Source organism: Dermacentor andersoni, chromosome 3, assembly GCF_023375885.2.
Source record: "Dermacentor andersoni chromosome 3, qqDerAnde1_hic_scaffold, whole genome shotgun sequence".
NCBI classification, from domain to species: domain Eukaryota; kingdom Metazoa; phylum Arthropoda; class Arachnida; order Ixodida; family Ixodidae; genus Dermacentor; species Dermacentor andersoni.
In genome coordinates this window covers 21,894,294-21,917,068 of record NC_092816.1, presented here as the reverse complement: position 1 = coordinate 21,917,068, position 22,775 = coordinate 21,894,294, and the positions used below count along the sequence as shown (strand labels likewise).

Here is a 22,775-nt window from a genome sequence, read left to right as displayed (position 1 = left end):
GAGCTGTAATCTTGCTCGGGTACCCTGATGGTTACCGAAGACTATACAAAGGACCTCGCCTACATCGCAGTCTCTAGTTATCATAATGACATCTCATCAATGTTTCTTTTTTTTCTTTTTCTTTTCCCTCTAGGGTTGCGATATATACTCTATCGTGATAAGGCACATTCGGCACTCATTACAGTCGTAGAAACTCGCGCAAGTGTACAGTCACCTTTAGCCGAAGCTCGGGGGAAACTGTTTCGATTGCCGACGTAAACATTATCACGTGAACGATATAAAAACGAGCACGTAAGATAACAGACGTAGTTCTGTTTATCCGGTTTCCCCTGTGTATAACAACGACGCTGCAGGACGCCAGACTGCCCGTCCGGTTGCCGAGCTCCCTGACGCCACACACCGTTACGAGGCGATCCTGCCTCTCCATCAGCAGTGTTTATTTTTGTTTCTTTACGTTCTCTTTTTTAATTTTCGGCATCGCTATATAGCGCCTGCCTCGTGCTTGGAACGACGCCTGTAAAGGACCTTACGCAGCGATATCAGGCAGGACAGCAGCAGAAGTACCTGTGTCGTTAAGCGCATGTCACGCTTTCTCTTGTTAAGTTTGCATTCTCTGTATATTAGAGGCTGCGTTCCTGCAGCGAGATACGGTGCAGAAAAGAAAAAAAAAATTAGGGAGGGATTGGAGTATGCAGAACAGAAACATTCGGTTAGGGGCCCTGTCGCTCGCGTGGCTTATTCTCGCGCATGCATGCATCGTTAATCCAATTACGGGGCCGGGCGGGTTTCTTTTCTCCCCTGTGAGCACTCACCGATGACAGCGGCGCGGTGCGGCGAGTGTAAAAAACACACTCGCTCAAATTATCTTCATGTCCTTGCGGCCGTAATTAAGTTGTTGAATCAGTTTCTTTGTCTCTTTCTTGCTTAAGCCGTGTTGCGATAGGAATAGCATCGCAGACACCCTAAGTGCCGAACGTGTACAGAGAATTGAGATATAACCGTGCATTTGGGAGCTGGTGTTTCCTTGTGTTTTCTTTCCCGTGAACATTGTTCACCGGCGTCGGCTGTGTATATCGCTGCTGTACGCGTGAAGCGGAGATGCCCGAGACTGTAGTACATGGTGAGTGCTGTATCGGCAACGGTATCCCAAAGCTGGGAGGCGACACCTCTGGTTAGAGGGACCAACTGTGCGCTCGGTGCAAAACTGGACACACTTAAAGGGCACTGAAGAACGTTGCATAGCAGTTTTATAATATTTTTTTTCTTATTGAGGGACGCTGGTTGAACTATAAAGATAAGCTATAGCGCACTATACAGTATTGTGGTGGGGCTTTATTGCGATGCTCAGCTAGTTTTGTACACAAAAAGCGCATTAATCTATGCTCAGGCATTTTGAAATTGTAATTCACACTGACATTCAGTATGCACTGTAGTTAACACTGCACTGACGGTCACTATTTATTTTAGTTGAGAATGATGGTCGCGACTGGTTCGTCTATTAGTTTCTACCGTGACAACCGACGTCTTCCTAGTTTATGGCGTATGACGACGAATAGCAGAGTACCCGCCGTGGCTGTTTAGTGGTGTTCATTCTCTCCATCTTTTCCCCTTTCTATTCCCCTTACCCTCATCCCAAGTGTAGAGAGAGCGTGATTGTGAAGAGGAAGAAGCGCTAGCAAACCGGGTGCTCGTCTGGTTTACCTCCCTGCCTTTCCTGTCCTTACTGTCTCTTTTTGGTGTTGCTCTGCTAAGCACGAGGTCGCGGAATCAAATCCCCGCCACGGCGGCCGCATTTCGATAGGGACGAAATGCAAAAACGCCCATGTACTTGGATTCAGGTGCACGTTAAAAAAGTCCAGTTGGTCGAAATTATTCCGGAGTCTCCAACTACGGCATGCCTCACAATCAGATCATCGTTCTGGCATGTAAAACTTCATCATGAAAAAAAAAATTAATAACAGATTGCCAAACCTGCCCCGAAAGTGGCACACATGTGTTGTGCGTTCTCGTGCGCTGCACCTACAATCGCCAGTTATAGCTCACTGGTTTACGGTCCGCTCGGCTCAGGAACGTGCACTCAATAAAGTTTCACGGATCTGCTCAGCGGGAGTGCTAGTGCGCATGCGCACAAGGCCATCGCTGGCTCCAGCCGACTGAGTGAAAATGCAGTCAGATCCACCGCCTGTCGCCCGTGTCTCCGGATGGAATCTAAGTGGAGCAAAGCTTAAGTCAGGCAGTTAATAAAATACCATACATCCAAAATTGGATACACACAATTGTATTTATTATCATCATATTCAACGTGTAATCTAATGCAATGTTTATGTCTACGCATCGCACAGGTCCCAACATTAATCTCGCGCAATATTTATGTTTATGTACTACGCCTTGCACAAGCTATGCCGAAATGCAAACACTAAATTAGACGTATATGCGCACTGTTGGACGTCGACGCAGCGATTTCGCGAGGACAGTGCCCAAGAGCGCGAAATGTGAGAGGAGTGGACCGTAATCGACATAGTTAAAAAGGTCCGGTATCCTCAGCAGAAGACAGTGCGCAGTGTTTCTGCTGTCTGCCATCCCATTTTCGTCCTCGCGGACGCCGTAAAGGGAGCAAACAAGTGTTCCACAGCTGTCAGGCAATACCTGGCACCGTGCTTCTCTCTCCCCGCTTCACACTCGAGCACGCTTGGCCCGGACGGGGCATTCAGGCGCGCTTTCGTGGAAGGCGGCCGCCGTGCGCGTTGCCGGACCTGACGCTGTCCGTGCGGCAGACTCCGCGAGGATGCAATGCCGTCCGGTGATCCCCGGACGCGCGCACTCGGAGTGCGAAGCCATTAGACTGAGGCTGGACACGCAGACAAAGCGCGCGCCCCAGAGAAAGCAGAAGAAGCGGATGTCGTCCACCGCGCGCGCGCGCGATGAGAAAATTGCCCGGGGACCACGACACGTCCAGGCGGCCGCGCAGCGGCAGTTGCGTGCAACGCGGGGAAAGCCACGCACCAGCATACGAGGACGAGCTGCAAAACGTGCGGTGTGTCCGTTGTCTGCCGGCTAGCGGCCTGTGTACAGCAAGGCGTGCTTAAGGAGCGGATCGCTAAATTTCTCATCTAGAATTTTAATCTAATGAAATAAAAGACAAGTTCGTGAGAGTAGTGGACTGTTACAAACTGGTGGTTATCAAAACGAAACAAGCCATGTTTTCTTTTTTTTCCTTTTTTTTTCTATCGCGTGCCCAGTCGTATGACTTCGTTCGGAGGTAGCGAGGAAGCGTCTGGTATAGCAGTGTATACGTATACTTGCGCATCAAGTCGCTGTCGGGCCCAGAAAGCAGCACACCTTCGTCGCTTGCCGAGAGGCCTCGGTGACCTTGCCCGCTGTCGTCCAGAGGTGGCATTTCGTTAGGCGCGCTGCATTTGCGCGACGTGCTGCATGGAAGTGAGCTACGCCTTGCGGAGCCTCCGCGGGCCGCCGCCCGACCAGGGTCGAACAATGGCGAGCGCGAATGACAGCGCGTCGCCCGGGGCGGCGAGCGTGTGCGTGCGTGCGTGTGTGCGAAAGAGAGGGCAATTACCGCCGGGCACAGCAGCAGCGGCGACGGCGCGGAGGCCAATTGCCGGCAAGGCGGCGGCGGCCCGCCGACGAAACCGTTTCACCTTCGATTTCGTCCGCTCCGGTCGGGTGCCCTTCGACCAAGGCGGCGATCGATCAAGATGCCACGGCTCTCGTCCCTCCGGCCGCCGCCAACAAAGTTGCTGCTTTGTCACCGCCGCGGCGCTGCTGACTCGGCACTACTGCGCGTTCTGTCTCGCGGTGACCGTCTTCTCTGGCCGACTGATGCTTGCTTGCTTGTTTGCTGCGAGCGCTCGCCTTTTTTTTTTTTTTTTTTTTTGCGCGGGACCACCGTGCCGACGCCACGGCGACCTCCTCCTCACACCCGGACGCCCCTAAAAGTCAGCCCCGGCAGCCTCTGTCGAACCACCGGGCCATTGTGCGCCGCCGAAGACCACGACGACGACGTCGAACAGACACGCCTCTTCTTGGCGGCCCGCGGCCATGCTTCGTTTCGAAGCGCCAGCCGTTGCGCCAGAGCGCGGTCCCGATGACCAAAGCGCGGCGTGCACTGGGCAAACAGGCCTTCGCGGAACTCGCTCGGCAGCAGGTGGATTGGACTGGGCGGGAGTCGCAATTAAAGGACCGCGCGCGCCATGTGTGTGTCGCCGTCACCGCGGTACTCCCATCCCCCGGTTCGCCACCACCTCTTCTGTCGTCCCGGGGTGCTCGGAGAAAAAGTGGGTCGGAGGAGATGCCGCCGCACTTTTGCTCGCTCCTCCTCATCCTCTTACGCTTCCTCCCGAGGATGGCGCAAATAAAAGGGAGCCAGCATTTCTCAAGCGTGTCAGCGACTAAAGCGAGGGCGCTAAAAGAAGTGACCTTCACCGAAACGCGGACGCCGTCTGCCGTGCTCTGCACCAAGGGTCGTTTCTCTTGTTGTTTGGCTCGGCTTCGCTGCCGTGGCTGTCTGACAGGTCAGTGATAATAAGGGTCGGTAGAACGATGGAGTCTGGTGGCGCCAATGAAGTAGCGCCGAAGCTTACAAGACGCGAATATTGCGGCTGTTGCGGTGCTCTGTTCGTACTTGCAGAGCGCCCGTGATAGGTCGAAGTGGCCTACGAACGCAATTCGTAAAGCTCAGGTAACGAGGGCTTTATCAGCCTTTTTGTGTGAAGAGCGCTTGCGCAAACCGCGCACGCTGGCCTCAGGTGGAGAGAAAACCCGGCGAAAAGTGATGCTCGCACTCGAGCTGGTGGACACGTCGAAGTACCTTGCGCGAGACCCTGTGTGTTCCGGTAGTCGCTAGTAACAACCATTTCTCTCTGTACTGTCAAAGACTGTCGCTCTTCTTTGGCCACGCTGAACCCGAGAGAAAGACGCCTGTTCGCGCGGTAACTCTGCATTTTCAACCTCCTCAACAAACGCACCGGTTCTCATAAGAAAGGCTCATGGAGCCATGCGGAACAAAAATGTGACCTTCCTGCGAAAGTTTAGCGATAACAAAGCAGCGGTAAGTGCTACATCTGTCAAATTGTTAGAATCAGAACGCAAATCACTTCGTTAGCAGTTATGCTGGCATTCATAGACTGAGAATGCTCTTTGCTGTGCGCACGAATGAAACAAGGCGAATAAGTCCAGCATGGTGCAAACGACTGGCTGCAACCGCTAGTACAGTTTCAGTTGCGCGGCGGGCGGACAAGATAGCGAGCGCGCGCATGTTCAGCGAGCATCGCGTCGGGTAATTCGGAGTGCAGAAATATAGGAGAAGCGCCGTTCTCTGTTGCCTTGGCAACCGACGCTTACGAGTGGGTCGGCGTTGCTATCTTTCGTGCTGCGCAGTTTGATGGTATATGTAGGGTGTCTCAGTGAACACATAATCTTTTTTTTTTTTTAATTTCCTGTGGCAGATAGCACAATTCTAGTCCGTGAGCTTGTCTACACGAAGAAGCGGACATTGCTTGCACAACAAACTGAAACGCATATTCGACTAATTACCAAAAATTCACTAATTCGGTTTTTAACCAATTTCCTTATGGCACCATATTGCAATTTATAAATTCTAGATGATCGTGAGTCAGCTCACGTGCGAAATCGTGGAACTTGTCCATCACTTAGTAGAAAAAGGCCATGATATATCTTTTCAGTGAATACCAGGTCATTGCGGTATCATAGGAAATGATGAGGCAGATGAGGCAGCTCGGACGTCAAACCAAGATTACCGCTGCGTCCTCATTCCTCTCTCAAGGACCGACGCTGCGAGGCAACTTCGCAATCTAGCTCGCAAGATCTCCTTAGCAGAGAGGAATACCGCACATACAAGGCGCACAAGACTGCACAGACTAAACCCGTCACTTCAACTCAGACCTCCGGCCGGTCTGCACCGACGCGAAGCGTCTCTTCTGTGTCGGTTGTGGCTTGGAGTTGCCTTCACGAATGCCTACTCAGCACTAATTGGAATGGCTGATAGTCCTACATGTGATGTTTGCGGATGCGAGAACATTGATCACTTATTCTGCCATTGTCCTCAATTTCAAGCACAAAGACAATCTTTGTCCAACGCATTGAGGAAATTAGATGATCGTCCTCTAAGCGAACAGACAGTACTAGAGCACCGATCATCGGCTCAGAAGGCAGTGAAGGCATTTTTGTGCTTTCTCATAATGTCTGGTTTGCGAGAGCGGCTTCAACTCAAGTACTGTCCGTACACGTATCTACACCTTCTCTCTCCCTTCTCTCTCTTCCCCTTCTCCCTTCCCCCAGCGTAGGGTAGCCAACCAGACCCTTGACTGGTTAACATCCCTGCCTTCCTATATATATATATATATATATATATATATATATATATATATATATATATATATATATATATATATATATTCTAGCGACTACAAGGCAATTGAAGGCATATCCATGAATTGTGTGAATTCATGGATATGCATATCTCGTAACTGGATACGCCAGTTACGAGATATGCGACGTCAAACTTGAAGTATAAATGCACTATCGTTTCACTTATTTTCTTAACAAAGCGTCGTCTTATGCATTGAAGCACAAAAGTAACTGGAATGACAATGCCTTTCTCCGCAAAGATTGGGAATTAGTATCTCGAAACTGGTGTCATCCTGATAATTCGATATATATATATATATATATATATTCTCATTGAGAGCGAAAGAACCATACCATAACAGTGATAGGTAAGGGCAAGACACGTTTTCTCTGATAAATGCACTTACAGGGACACTTCACAACGCGATTGTACCGCCTGTGTGCAACGTCATGAATTGATCTTGTTCCTTCTTTCTTTTGCTGTTTCTTTTAATATAATCGCGCAGAGATCGGTTACGCTTGCAATGCCAGACTATAATCCTGCGAGAAGCGTGCGCAAAATCGTGTCGTACGTTGGCACGCTGTGTACTTACGCTAAAAAAAATATACGTCGAGCTGCGTAATATGCTCCCACTATTCTGTCTTTTTAAAAGATCCTCACCAAGTCTCATGAGAAATTTCGGTTATGCACTGGACGTTGAAAGCGTTTAAAGGGAGTGTTTTACGGAAGCATTTTTTTTTTTTTCAAATTCATCCATTATTAGAATATATAGGATATATCGATGTGCATCATCCCATTGCTGCCAGAAGGCGAGCTTCACTGCCAACATTGGCGCTTTTTTCCTTTTCCTCGACTAGTGTCCGCAAGCGACATTCCTTCTGCCTTTTCCCATACCGTAGTCGAGGAGCTGCGTCACGCTTACGTCCCGAACCTCACCTCGTTTTTATTTTTACTTTCTTTTTGGCCTCTTGTAGCTGCGATATACGGTGCCATGGTCCCAAGATCTTGTTCAAAGTGAACAGTTTTCTATCTAACTGATTTAGAACTGTGCAGAGGTCACGTTTTCATTTTCAAAAGATTGGAAGTAGCACTGTAGATGTTCTATAGTCTCCTCGACGCCGCAGGCATTGCACTCGGCGCTATCAGCCATTCCAATCAAACACGTATATGCATAGGTGAATGCGACGCCCAAGCGTAAACTGCAAGCATTGTTTCCTCGAGAGAATGCAGTCGATGCAGGGTGAACTCAGGTGTGTGCCACTTCTCCAATGTGAGTGAGTGAGTGAGTGAGTGAGTGAGTGAGTGAGTGAGTGAGTGAGTGAGTGAGTGAGTGAGTGAGTGAGTGAGTGAGTGAGTGAGTGAGTGAGTGAGTGAGTGAGTGAGTGAGTGAGTGAGTGAGTGAGTGAGTGAGTGAGTGAGTGAGTAAAATAACTTTATTAGGCCCAGAGAAGACTCAGGGGTGACCCCGCGCCACCCGGCTAGTCCCTCGGTGCGCTAGCTTTTTTAAGTGTGTTGGGCTGCGTCAGTTCTCGATAAAGGTAACAAGGTTTGCTTCTTCGTGTGCTTTTCTAGCAGCCTCATTGGCGAGGTAGTTGCCGGAGAGACCGCAATGACCCGGCAATCATTGAAACACGACGTTGTGTCCTTTCGCGATCATACGATGGTGCGTTTCGCATACCTCCAATGACTTGTTCGCAGGACCCGCGACGAAGATCTGACACAAGAAACTGTATGGCGGCCTTTGAGTCGCGGAATATTGCTGCGATTTCTTAATTCTGCCGAATTGAGAGACCGTCTGTGATCCGGACTCAGTGACAGTCAGTAATATAGAGTAGAAAACTGTTACCACGTCGGCGATATCCGCAGTGGAATTTCTCTTCTTCTCTTCATCTTTCCCTCCATTTCTTCCTTACCCCGTATAGGGTAGCAAACCGGACTCAGCCTTGATTAACCTCACCGCCTTTCTTTTATCATATTCAGAATCACAATGGGCGTGGGACGATCACCTGACCACTTTCAGAGACCTCACCCAAACCTACAGACTCAAAAGACTCACATTCCCGCCACCGTACGACAAATTAAACAGGAACGAGGCCGTAACCTTACGCTTACTACAAACACACACTTACCCTAGCCCGGCCATCTTACACCACTGTTACCCAGGATTATAGCCTACTGACGCGTGTAAAGCGTGCGGGCGCAGAGCAACGCTGCGACACATGCTCTGGGAATGTGCCGGCAACAATGGTACTGAAGCCGCCTCCGTCCGCGACGCATCCATAACCGCTGCCGTTACCAGAGTACAGGAAGTCTCGAGCTCGCTTTTTCCCGATGCCGCCCCGGCTGCGGGGGCCGCCGCTGACCTTCTTCGTCGGCATCGCCGCCGCTGGGAGGCGGCTCTCGAAAGTTCGGAAGACCAGCTAGCTCTGGGTCGTCCGGCAAGCCGAAGATGCCGCCGGGTCCAAGTACTTCGAGCCGCCACCTGAGGCCGCCACAACCAAAACTGCCGGACCATTTTTTAAATAAAGTTTATTTACTTCTTCTTCTTCTCTCTTTCCCTCTCTCTATATATTTGTTTAATCATAGCTTGCTGCGCAGTTATATGTCAAGAGGCGGTTTCAAAATTACGCATTCGATGATTTGCTGAAGTCACGTGCTGTAACCGGTTACGTCGTAGGCAGCGCTTTGGACGTAGAGGGTAGGGCACACGGGGTCTCGTTTGAAATTTCAATAGTTTTTGGGCCATGCTTTATATACACGATCTTCAGTGCGTGATCTATTCGTACCACGCTTGTCTGTTTGCAATGCCCAAACCTAATGAAGGGCCCTTTCAACTAAATTGCCCTGACCCACGGTCCTGACTAAAAAAAAAAAAAAAAAATGTTATGACTTCGAACTTTTCTCAGTGATAAGGGTTTTTTCGCCTCCGCTCCACCCTTTCCTCCCCCCCCCCCCAAGGCACCCTATACAATTCAAAATTTTTGCAACGTTTTTGCAAATTTCAGGTTGTCGAAAAGCAAGCATCACAACTATATTTTAATATACTCAAGCTCACATAATGCAATAATGCAATAACGCCCGTCCATAAATAGACAGATGTAACAGAAACCAACAAAGTTGAATTCTTGCGCGTAAATTGTGGCAACGCAGGTGCAGAGAGAAACCTTAATTTACTTTCGAAACGCAGCAGTATCATCCAGTGCAAAGGGCTGTTTCAGTATAGTCCCTGAACCACTGTAAGCAAATATAGCTTTGCTGAGGTTGAGGTCATGGGTGCGGTCCAGGCCGCGGCAGCCGCAGTATACGACGGGCACGATATGCAAATACGCTCGCATACCCTGCATCGAGTGCACGTTAAACAAACCCAGGGACTCAAAAGTAATCCGGAGGCCCACACTACGGCGCACCTCAAAATCAGATAGCAGTTTTGTCATGTAAAACCCCAGAGTTCCATTGATATCTTTAGCGAATGCAACTCCAATTAAGGCATTCGCTACATCTAGTACTTCGGTGAAAACGTGCGTGGCTTCTTTTTCATTAATTTGGGTAGTGAATTACCCCGTCGTTCTTTTCCTCACATTTTTTCTTTGAAAAATAATTTCAATTCTGCGATGTTACATGCTAAAACCCCGATCTGACTGTGAGGCACGCCTTATTGATTGTGAGCACACCGATTGTGAGGCACTCCAAAATAATTTTGAGCATCTGGGTTTATTTAACGTGCAGCTAAATCTAAGTACAGGGTAGCTTCTTTTTTTTTTCCGCCACCATCGGAACACGTTTTCCTCCCGAATGTTTCATTTCCATTGCAAGTTGAGCTATCTACGTCGCTCCGTGACGAAGTCTTTCTGCGAACTCCACGACCCGCTCTATCCGGCGAAGTTCCCTTCCTCGTATATGCGCGGCACGCATTCAAGCCACTCACAACATCAACGCGGGTAAAAGAGCGTGTCTGCTTCACTTTGCTCACTTCCTGACGGCAGTGTCAAGAGAGGGCGCCAGGCGACGCGCAACTTCTTCAGAGTGGTCGATCCTGCAGAAGAAGCGACGGACGGCCAGTGCGGAAGCCGAACGCGACTTCTCACTTACGGCGCCCGGAAAGAGCTTCGGCCCCGGCTTCCGCCACTGAGTGTCGGGAACGTTTCGTTCGTACCGAGTGGTTTGGCGGCTGTGGTTCTGGTGCACATCTTCCGCGCACTCCTGTGCACATCTCCCGCGCACATCTCCCGTACAAGAAATAAGCATACAGGTACACTAACTTCGCTATTCACCAAGGAGTCTAGATTCTTAAAGAGCAACTAAAGAGGAAAACTGCATCAGCTTGTACTGATAAATAATAGCTTAAAACTCTATTTGCGTTGATTTTGGAGTAAGAGGTTGCTTACTAGAAAAAAAAAATAATAAGGCAGAACTTGCCCCCAGTCCCCTTCCCTTCCTTCCCTCCTTCTTTCTTTATATATTTTTTCTTTAATTTCATGCCACACCACCACAGCGCCTGTGTTCTAGTGTGACGCCAATCATTTGAAAGCATTGTGTGTTTGTTAAGTTCAGTCTTTCGCTCCTTTACAATACAACGTAGTCCATCTTTACCGACACGAAAAGTGGATATAACGAAGTAATTCTTGCTATTCAGCTTTGTTATAAGAAGGTTTTACTGCATAGGCCTGAGCAAATTAAGTCAAAATCCATGACGTCACAGCTAACGTGTACGAGAACTTTATTGCGGAGTCACCACTCGTCCTTCGTTCTTTGTATCTTTTCTGGCTTGCCATGTCTCTTCTCACGGGGAGTGTGGCTGTTTTGCTTTTTATAAAGGTGACTCACTATGCCGGCTCGACCTACCTTTCTCTTCAGTGTCCCTTTAAAGCCAGTTGCAACGAAATTTCATCGCCGCTGAATTGGTTATGAGTATTACATAATATCTAAGCAGTATTGTTAAAAGTGCAGGGCTGGTAATTACATAGTTTTTTCATAAGTAGCATTTAATTAGCACCTATGAAGTCCATGCGTGCACATGGTGGCTGCGGGCGCTGGCCAGTCTTGGAGGCCGTGTCGAGGAGCCGTACGTGGTGGTTCCCGATGTTACGAGCTCTGCATCGTTTCCTACGACCAGTAACGGTGGTGTTTAACTTTTTTCTTCTTGTTTTAGCCTCAGTACGAAACACGCCTGTCTTTTTTTTGCAAGCTTTTTGTGATAAATCATAAATCCACTCGTTGATCAAACGTAAAATTTTGCACCGAAGCAGTTCTATGCCTACACTAGACTTTTTTCTTCTTCTCTGGCTATGCAGAGCTTTCGCAACGACAGGATTTTTCGCGCAGACCAAAAGTTCGTTGCAGTCGGTGTTTAAGATATTCCTCGACTCTGCCCAGTGGAGCACAGCCCCGCTCCTCATCTTAAAACATTGCGCTTTAATGGCGCTAATGCCCATGAAACTCCATGACCATTCCAGTCAAGGGGCAGCGTCACCACCACCTTTGTCGAGTCTAGCTGTGTTGAAGTGTCGAGTGGAGATACGTTCTATAACACCGGGGTAAATGCGCATTTACAGGGCAAATGCCACAGCATACTACGCCTGCAATGTTCATGCAAACGCGATTGGGCCGCCTTGCCGGTTCGCCGCAGGCGAGGAAGATCGCTCTGTTCGCACGGTGTATACAGGGTGTCCCAGCTGACGTCAGCCACATACCGACCATGGCTGCTTAGAGGATGTTGCGCTGCTAAGCACGAGGTCGCGGAACCAAATCCCGGCCGTGGCGACCGCATTTCGATGGTGGCGAAGTGCAAGAACGCCAGTGGTACCGCGCACGTTAAAGAACCCCAGCTGGTCAAAATTAATCCGTATCCCCCCTCCCCCGCCCCCCAATACTACGTGCCTCATAATAACACCGTAGCCTTGGCACGTAAAACCCCAGAATTTAATTTTAAGGTTATCCAAGCTGTTTAACGAAATAAAAAAAAATATGATTATAATGACGTGTTGAAAGATATCATATTAATACCTGCGGTATTCGGTTGTCAGACCTGACGTCTGAACCCCGTAGGTCTGTTAATCTTATCTTGCATCGTGTATATTGATTTTTTTTTTTTTTTTTTTTTGACACACGGTCCCCTCAGTGCAGGCTGCCGGTGAGAGCCCGAGTCACCCGCCGTGGTTGCTCAGTGGCTATGGTGTTGGGCTGCTGAGCACGAGGTCGCGGGATCGCATCCCGGCCACGGCGGCCGCATTTCGATGGGGGCGAAATGCGAAAACACCCGTGTACTTAGATTTAGGTGCACGTTAAAGAACCCCAGGTGGTCGAAATTTCCGGAGTCCTCCACTACGGCATGCCTCATAATCAGAAAGTGGTTTCGGCACGTAAAACCCCATAATTAAATTAATTAGAGCCCGAGCCGTCAAAAACAAAATGAACTTATAGCATCGACGCTGTCGTATCACGCTATGTCAATGAAGTACGCTGCGTGTACCCATGCACTTCGGTTCTTGCGGACGGACACGTTAGCGGCGGTGTCAAAGCTGGTGCCATTGGCCAGTAACACTGCAAGCATTGGCGTACCTTGGCCGGCTTTGGAAATTATCGTTCTGGTTGACTGCTTCTTAATAAGGGCGCCTGTCAACAGCGTGGCAGTGGCGCTTTCCGGCATTTTAGTCTCACTTTTCTTATTGAAAGTGGCCTGAAAATCGTTCAGGGAGAAAGCCGACGCAGATAACTCTGTGGTGTGACGCTTCATAAATCAGCTGCGCCATCTCTTTTGCAAGTCCAGAAGCGGTTTAATTATTCGGGCGACGGACTTCCATATCTCGCACTATAGGATCGATTGTCTCAGTCATTAAATTAGAAAAAATATATGTAATTTCTATAATTACTAGTGCAATTACTGTACCTCTAGACAATATGCCACTGTGGTAAAAGCAAAACCAAGAGAATATCTGTCTCGTATAGCTTATTTCTAAGGAATTTCATCTGTAACTCAGCAATGAAGAGTGATTTCACATTTCTGTCAACTGCACATAATAACGCATCTCAAAAGCGTGCAAAAGTGTTGGATTATACACTAATCTGAAGTATAGCATTATTTGTGAGTAGGACTTTTGCAGAACCCTCGTAAAGGTTGTAACAATTTCACCTACGCTGTAAATCCACATGTCACTTAGTCCGCTTTAGATGATCTAATGGGTGCAGTTTGCAGAACTGCGATGTCTGTTTTTTGGTATATAGAGCTGCAGGACTTGCAAACTCCGTGTTTCAGATTTTTTTTTCATTATTTTATTTTAGGTATTTATTTTACTTTCTTGATGCGTGGTGACCTTTTGTAAGAATTTCGAAGTATTAAATCAATATTGTGCTTCATAGATTTGCTCGAACTTAACATTGTCTCATAAATGCAACGAATTTTGTTCAAATTACTCCAACGGGTGCCTAACAAAATCAGTTCTGCGTTTCGCGTGTACTTGAATATAGAAGCCGGAAGTGGCCTCGAGCTTCGGCATTTGAGGCCGACTCTGAGAGGAGTAGTGAGGCCACAACGGCCAGTGTATAATGCATAGCAGGTGAAGACAACGTCCGTGGCGTACCTTTAAAAAAAATATATAATCGAAGTCGTCTGCTGCGAGAGCCAGCTGTCGCAGCAAATGAGCTCAGAACTAGGCGCATCGCTAAGGGTTGTTTGTTTCGAGCTCACCACTTATTGTCGTTATTCCCGTTACGGATATACCTTGGTAACGAAGTAATTAGGGATATCAGAGCTCATTCTTTCGGTTCAGAAACTGGTGATAATGTGCGGGGGGGGGGGGAAGTAACATTTTCCTAGTGCTAAGTTTAGATGATGGAACATTTTGACGTTTGCTTTTTGGCAGCGCTACTACGCTGTCGACCATGTACTCCGAGATAGGGCGAACATCATCGGAGGCCGCGTGCTCGAACTTTGAAGCTACGTGTTTGTCCCCTCCCCCTCCGAATCCCACCCCTAATAATAACTATAATAATAATAATAATAATAATAATAATAATAATAATAATAATAATAATAATAATAATAATAATAATGCCACGTGTCCGTCTTTTTAGAAGAAAGCCCCTTCTTCATTATGACTAGTGTTCATTTTCTAAAAGATGCAACACCTCCATTTTAGAGCGCCGCTCTTTGGCGCCCGTTCCTGCGGCGAGGGTAGGCGTCCCTCGTAACCGAGAAAACGAGTGCAGCGGAGGGCGAAAGAGTGAAGGCGGGGCGCAGTGGGAGATAAAAGATGGCGAAGGCGAAGACAGCGCGAGGAGGAAATCGGAGGAGGAGGATGCAGCGGAACCATGAGACGTAAAGTGAAGGAGGGGGATTATGGCGAAAGCGTGAGAAGAAACACGTAGTGTTGCGCAAGACAGGGTCTGCGGCGACGATGGCTACGAGATGGCGCCAGAATAGCGTGCGCCGACTGTTCACCGATGATGCAGCCGATACCATATATGGAAACAAAGCATTGCATGAGCGCAGGTCTGTCTGCGGCGGCTGCTGTGAATAGCGCGCACGGATCACCCACGCGCTGCCTCTCGCGATCTCCCGATTAGCAAGGCAGTCACTCCAGACTTCTCTCCGTTTGCAACGAGTCGCACGAGACAGGTCGTCCGTGCCAGCCAATATATCGCGAAATGAAAACACGTAGAGAGCTGCGCTCAAATTTTGCACTATGGGGTATCGTAATCATCGGTGAATTTCGTACCCTCATTCAATATCGTTGCGCTAGCTTTATTTCATCTAGCAACACTTTAACCTCGATTTAACAATATCGATGTGACCCCGGAATACCCTCGTCAAATTCGGAACTGCGCTTGTTTGAAAAGAGAGAGAGAGAGAAACGAAGAGGGAAAGGCAGGGAGGTTGACCAAGGACGTAGCCGGTTGGCTACCCTACACTTGGGGAGGGGAAAAGGGAAATTACAGAGAAGGAGAGAAAAGAAAAATAATAGTCATTCAGTCAGTCGCAGTGGAATCTCCACTCTCACAAACGTTCATACAATCCAGTGACCTTCAAGAAATGCAGAAGGGCTTTTGTGGCCTTTTGCATGCAAGAACGCATATGCCATGGTCCAAGGATCTTTTCTTCCGAAAGCGCTGTAGTGTCTAGAAGGTTGGATTTCGCATGTAAAGTACGTCGTTGAGTGTCAAAGGATGGGCAATGACGCTGAAGGTGCTCTATAGTGTCATAGGACCCGCAAAAATTGCACGCCGCACTGCTGGCCATTCCCATCAGGAATGAATACGTTTGTTTGAAAATCTTAATAAATAATACATAATAATGCTTAATAATACTTAATAAATACATTCGCACGAGTCTTGTTTGTTTGAAAACACCTAAAAGACTCATGCGAATGTATTTATTCAAGGGCAGAAAATATATGTGCGTTCTGCCCGCCTGGGCAGGTGTGCGCACTGCTCGTACACAGCGAACCCGTTGAGCCCGTTTTCTGTTTCTTTGAAACAAGTCGATGGCGTCCTTAGCTCTGACGGCGTCATTACAGCCCTCATCGTTTCATAATAATTCATAAGCTCAATAGTGACAACGTCGTCCTCGGCACTTGCGCAACTGTTGAAGCTTTGGTATGTACGCTCACGATAGGTACTCACGAGCTGTGCAATATATTTTCTTACTCGTGTGGCGGGCTCCTGTTGCCTTTCCTACCAGCTATGCGCGTATCCTCCCAATATTTTGCCCATATTTCTCCCCACAATTTCGTTAAATCGGGTTAGACGATGAGTCGACTTCTTTCCTTCCGCGTTTTCAACGCATCATGCCCACTGACGATTCACCGTAAGCTCAGTCCAAAATAACATCACTGCATCTGCCCTCGGTGCCTCCGTGCTCACATAGTTCCTGGGAGACGCCGATGTTGAAAGTAATCTGCCTCCTCCGGGATAGAAATTAGCGAACGTAACTGGCTGGCGCATAACTGCGAAAATTCTTAGCTGGAAAGCCGTGTATTTGCCACTGAACTTGTATATAGGCTGTCACCGACTTCTGGTTCAAAGAATGTGTGTCTGAGAATTCAAGTCACTTCGTTACATTCGCATTTCAATGGGACAGAAGCGCAAGAAGGCCGTGTGCCGTGCATTGGGTGCACGTTGAACCACGGGTGGTCAAAATTAATCCGGAGTTCCCAACTGCGACGTGCCTCATAGTCATATCCTGATTTTGCCACGTAAAACCCCAGAGTTTGGTGATTTTTAACTTCGTTAACTAAAAATTTCATACAGTTGGGTTTCGTTCATTAAATCGTGGTTTGACTGTGCTATGGTCATTCATCTGTATTAGCTGTGAAATCTCCCTCCATCTGCGACCTACCAATACGCCATAAAACCGCTCGCCTGTGCCTCCTACACAAAACCTATTTTTATAATTCACTTACAAAGGTACATTTCGTCCAGCTTTGACCCCATATACAATGTAACTGTGTAATGTTGCCCTAGTAATATATCTGACTCTGTTATTCCAAGAAGTTGCATCGCCCGGAACTTCCTTCCCGCCGCTACTGCTCCCATCCAAGACAATTTTTATACTGCTGTTGTGAATAAGCCTTAAAAAAAAAATATATATATATATATATATATATATATATATATATATATATATATATATATATATATATATATATATATATATATATATATATATATATATATATAGTATTTCTTTTGGTTCACGCACGTTTATAATGTCTCAACCTTTCCTGCTTTATTCATATACACATTTCTTACGGCGCTCCATTTTTCCGCAAGTCCTTTCTACAATGCCAGCATGGGTTATTAAAGTATTTGACATTTATTTATGCGCACCGTATGTTGTGTAAGGCTACACAAAGCAGATAGCCAGTGGCGAGGTCGAGACAGGGAAGACAGTGCTTCAGGGGACCATTGTCTCAACGTGATAAGAGTTTTGGATTTGAGGTCTGCACAGCGAAATCTATTGGCGTTCTACTTACCGTTTTCACACAGAGCCTTCTCTGAGTAATATGGACAAAGCACATGAAATACGTAGACGTATTTAGTCGCTGATTATGAGAATGAATATATCAGCGCTTTAGCTCGGGGCATCATACATGAATACATAGGAATGGAGAACTGGTTTATCTCGGCCAGCACTGCACGAACTTGATGAAGTTTGTAGCATTTGAAAGAAAGAAATTTTAAATCTAGTGTCGGTTCACAGCATGTGTTTTTATATAGACTATAATGTTTTTAATAAGCACTGCTAAAATTGGCAAAATTTCAAGAAACGAAACTATTAAGTTTATAACTTTGTAACTCGTCAATTAAAAATAAATATATATCACACTTTTTTTGTAAACTGCACTTCATAGTACATCTAAAGCAGAAAAAAATTGATGTGTTATAAATTCCTCTGAAATATACCGCTGAGTCATGTGTAGTATTTTGCAAATCAGTTGTAAACATTGTAATGCATTGCATTCACGTAAGATGTAAATTCTTGCACCAATTTGTCTGCATTGGATGCTCTAACGGATGCAGTTTACAGAACTGCGACATGTTTTTTTAGTGCAGAGTTACAGACTTCTAAATTTAGTGTTTCCTTTTTCATTTATTGTTTAAGCTTGCCAATTTCTGGTAATTCTCCTAGAGCCATGATGCCGAAAATTAACATGCTGTTTTCTAGAGTCCATAGAATTTAGCTTCCCATCCTAAATGCAACAAACTTCATTAGAACCAATCCAGTGGTTGTCTAATTCGAGCATTCTTGCATATTAAAAAAATATTTGAAGAAAAAGTGGTGTTGGCCCCAGAGCTGAAGCGTCCTCTTAAGGCTGTTTTTCTTAAACGGACACTAACGAGCAGTACCGTATGAGCATTCATTTGGCGGGAAAGGGTTCCTTAGAAGCGAGAGAACAAAAAAAAGAAAATATATAATAACGTTTACCATTCCGAATTTCGCGCCCAAGAAGCCGCACCTGTACGTCACTGTCACTTCAGATCTCTAAGTACTTTCGGCTGTTTGAATCGTACGTTTCTTGTGCAGAAAGCATTAAATTCAGCCTTTGGCTCCTTTATTGTGCGTTGTAATTGTTGTTTAACGGTAAACAATTAACTAGTCCCTAGCAGGCACTGTCAGAATCCGTGACGTCGTGTGCCGCTAGTGCAAGGACATCGCGGGGGCGTGGTCACCGTTTCTTGCTTTTTTTATTCCTTTCTGGCCTCCAAGAGGCTACACAGCTGGCGGTAATTGTGAACTTCTTGGTATTCCACAGCGGCAATTTACAAGCTCAGCTCGAGTTAGTACTCCTCGTTAGTATTCCTCGTCCCATTGCAAGATGCTAAAGTCCGCGTCACAGCGATGTCTTACACAGGCATGCACTTTCTGCATCCATGAATGCAGGTCTTCTTTTCGTCGTGTCCCCGAAACACAGTGCGTGCGAGGCAAAAGAAAAAGACAGGCTCGAACTTTGGCAAGTCCCTTGGTATCGGGTTCATCCCAAGGATTTTTTTTTTTTTCGTTTTAATGTCTCGTTTGAAACAGGTTCATCTTGCTTTGTAAACGTGGTGCACAGGTCGTCTGTCGCTGCCGCCACGCGGAAATAATTTAAAAACAGAATTCGGACAACAAAAAAACACACGGTTTGATACTGTCGACGCGCAGAACGCGCGCACACGCGCACACCACTCGGAGTCCTTTTTTTTTTTTTTTTTCCTTCGAGGAGTCCCAGCGCCCCAGGAGGCGTGCGTCCCGCGCCCGTTATTTTTTCTTGTTTCTATACAGTGTACGCGCACACTTAACAAACCACACGAAGAGAGCATTTGGTGCACGGAACGCCTGAACAGAGCCGCCTCTCGCGTGAGCTCGCTCAAAATGAAGTGCGTGTTTTTGTGTCTGTATACTGGCTTGGGTGCGGTCACCGGAGCCCGCGCGCAACTCCACCGCTGCCCTCGAGGCGCTTACGTAGACAGCGACGTGAAAGATGTCAGGCCCGCTAACGAAATGAACAGGTTTGGATCTACGAACTTAACGCGTTCGTCGGGCACAACTATCGAGGACGGCCGAGGGACTCGGACTGACAGAGAGGCCAAGCAGCTCGCATGCGAGGTTTTAGATAGAAAAATGGCTTCGCAGACCGCGTGAAACTATTGCCACAAAGAGCGCGACGACGCCGGTGACGTGCACTGCATACCGCTCCGAGGAACACGTTGACGCGCGCGCGGGCTCCGGTGAGCGCGATCTGTATACCGTGAACGAGATGTGAGGGGACGCGGGGTGGGACATGAGAGATGCTGAATACTGTCGCCCCGCGGTGCTGTACAGGAAGGGGCCGGGCAAAAAAAAAAGTACAATGCGAGGGGACCGCGCACTCTTCAAATGTTAGTGTCCTGAAGAGCGCGGTCGGTGAGAGGCCGACGCTACGTTGCCGCCACAACGACCGGCGTTTCGTCGACGGGCGAAGACGCACGGTCTTCCGTGGCGATGTCTTCGTCGTCGTGACAGGCGCCTCGTTGCGGCGGCGGGCTCGACGCGCTGCGCGAGTCACCCACGCCGCCGCCACCGGAGCTGGCCGGCGACATGGCGCCGCGACTTCCTTGTCGCGAATCGTCGTCGTCGTCGTCGGCCCCGGTCGTCGATGGTGGCGGAGGCGCCAGGAGCGGGTGGAACGGCCCCATGGCGAAGCTCGGGGGCAGCGCGAACCCTTCGGGCAGCCTGTGGTACACGTCGGCCAGGTTGAGCGGCAGGCCCTGCGGGTCGTAGAGTCTGGTGAAGAAATCCGACGGCGGGTACGGGAACAGCGCCTTGTCGAGGAACGGGGAGGCGCCTCCCTTCTCGGAGGACGACGTGGACAGCAGCTTGCGGTGGAGGTTGAGGTTCGCCGAATGGCGGTCCCTGCTCCGCTTCGACGGGAAGGCAGCGTTGCAGCCTTCGACTGTGCACTTGTGCATCAGCTTCAGGTGCACGTTCTGGTAGTGCGTCTTCACGCCGAAATGGTTCTGGAACACCTTCCCGCAGGCTGTGCACCGCCGGGGATTTTCTTTGTCCACCGGAATCTCCAGCCCGGGACCCACGAGCGCCGCGTCGCGGTACACCGGCAGCAGCGAGGACATGTGCTGGTCAGACGAAGGCGGCGAGCAGTCGCGCAGGCACGGGTCGTGCACGTCGCGCGGCACGTCCGCCAGGCCCAGGCCGGGCGCGTGGAACGACACGCCTCCCGACGAGAGGCTGCGCGGGGCGGTGGGCACGAGGCCCGCGAAGGCGCCCAGCGACAGCGACTCCAGGTGCCGCAGCGGGTTCTCAGCCACGTCCTCCGTCTTGACACTCGCCGCCGGCGACATCCTCTCTCCGTCCTTCTTGGTCGACAGGTCTTCGACCGAAGAGTCTCTCTTGGTTACGACAGGAGAGGCGCGCGGCTCGTTGTTGCTGCTCGGGATCGTCTCTGGCTTCTCGTTTTCCTTCTTAATAGATACGGCGCCACCGATCTTGCCCTGCTCCACTTCGAAGTTCCAGTGGGGAACTTCGCGCTCGGTTTTGAACTTGATCGGCGGCGGAGACGGCGTCATGTGGCCGTCGGTGTCCTTGTCGTCGAGGTCGTCGTCGACGTCGAAGTCTTTGGAGTCGTCTTGACCGTCCGTGGATATGTCGTCCACATCGTCCATGTCATCATCTGACTTGGACTCCTCCATGAGGCCATTTTGGTCAATGTACGTGTTGCTTGAAGACTCGTCGGAAGTGGCGTACTGAAGATCATCGTCACTGGTGACTGCGGCGACCTTGGTTGGGTTGAGGGCTTTGCGCTTGCGCACTCCTTTGTTTTCGCCCAGCACCGGGGGGCTTGGTCGGGATTGCGTGACTTTGTCCTCTTTCTCCAAGGAAAGGTTGACGCCGCCGATGTCCCTGCGACGCGGCGATCGGTCGACCGGCCGTTCAACCGACGGTGCTCTCTCCTCGTGTTTGCTTTTTCTGAACGTAGTAAGCCTAAGGGCGCAGTCACCAGGCAGCGGGCCACCTGCACCCATCATGGACTGCGTCGAACAAAGCGACGCAAGCTTCTCCTGAACAGCGCCGAGCTTGTCGTGAAGCGCGCTTGCAAGGGACGACGGCGGCACGATGCCCGTTGCGTTGGCGTTATTGAAGTTGAGCAACGTTGACGGCGGAAGCAGCGGAAAAGGGTTCGCCGTTCTTCCGTCGTGCGGGCTGATCTTCCGCCTCAGGTTAGGTGTGTGCAGCTTGGGGTTTGGGTTGGCGCTGTGCCTGTTCCGACTCCTGCGGGAGCTGAACATCATGTTGCACCCTTCCACGGTGCACTTGTGCATCTCCCGTAGGTGCACCGCGCTGAAGTGGATCTTCAGCGCGCCCTTGTCGCAGAACGTCTTCAGGCACACGTGGCACTGTACCCTGCGCTTGCCCGTCGCCGGGTTCGTAGTGAGAGTGCTCAAAACCATCGGATTCCAGCGACGCTTCATGGGGTTGGCGGACTTGCGGAGGTGCTTCACTTTGCGCGCCGCGTACACGGAGTCCATGGAACCGACACCAAGTGACAGGTTGATGGCGCCGGCGTCTCCGGTTTCGTCTTCCGATGGACCTTCGGACACGCTCAGGTCTGAACTGTGGTTGGGGAAGGGCGCAGAAAAGCTGTTGTGGTTGTGCGTGGGAGAAGACAGCGGCGTCTTGGGACTACTGCTGCTGTTGTTGTTGTTGTTGTTGTTGTTATTGTTGTGTTGAGTATGATGGTGGTGTACCGGCATCAGCGTCGCCCCAGCGCCCCGGGCGCTGTCCGTGACACAAGACCCAGCAGCGTCAGGGCTTGCGGGCCGGCGATCCGCTTGCCGGAAGTCGTACGGCTGCATGCTCTGCAACTTGTTCAGCGGCGAGGACGACGAGAGCGCCGTCAGCGGGCTGGCGGCGGGCGAACAACCGACCGCGGGGGGCGATGCGGAGTGTCCCGAGCTCACGCTCGAAGGCGGGTGATGGTGGTGGTGATGATGGCGGAGCGAGGGCCCCCTGTTCACGGACATGGTGCCTCGCGAGGAGAGCAGAGACGTGTCGCCAGAAGAGGTGGTGAACTTGCCGCCAAACAGCGAGAGAGACGACGGCTTTGGAGGCACGACCCCGGAGCGGCAGCTCCGCTCCAGGAACTTCTTGATGTCCGAGTCCGGCTGGCACGGCGGCGGGCCGTCAACGGGGCTTGCCAGCGGGGCGGCGTCGCTGGTCAGGAAATGGTGGGCCAAGGCGCGCGTCTCGGCGAACCGCAGAAACTGCTGGATGATGAGCGGTTCCTCGTCCCGGCTCGCGAGGCTCCAGCGCTCGAGGACGATACCGTGCGTGTCCTGCGTGCGAAAGAAAATGTACGTCATTAACAACGAGTCTACGTATAACAACGTATATGCAGCGGGTAGAGCATAAGGCAAC

At 49.6% G+C, this 22,775-nt stretch overlaps 1 protein-coding gene across 4 annotated transcripts in view; it reads right to left on the bottom strand.

The window, feature by feature from the left end:
- Positions 1–18,830: 18,830 nt before the first annotated feature.
- Positions 18,831–22,775, bottom strand: part of LOC126519061 (zinc finger protein basonuclin-1-like) — a 347,911-nt gene continuing 343,966 nt past the window's right edge. For all 4 annotated transcript variants that reach the window (XM_050168673.3, XM_055065443.2, XM_050168683.3 and 1 more), the window contains one exon: positions 18,831–22,693. In XM_050168673.3, the coding sequence (XP_050024630.2) occupies positions 19,781–22,693 (2,913 nt within the window). In that variant the 3' untranslated portion in view covers positions 18,831–19,780. The remainder of the gene's footprint in view (positions 22,694–22,775) is intronic.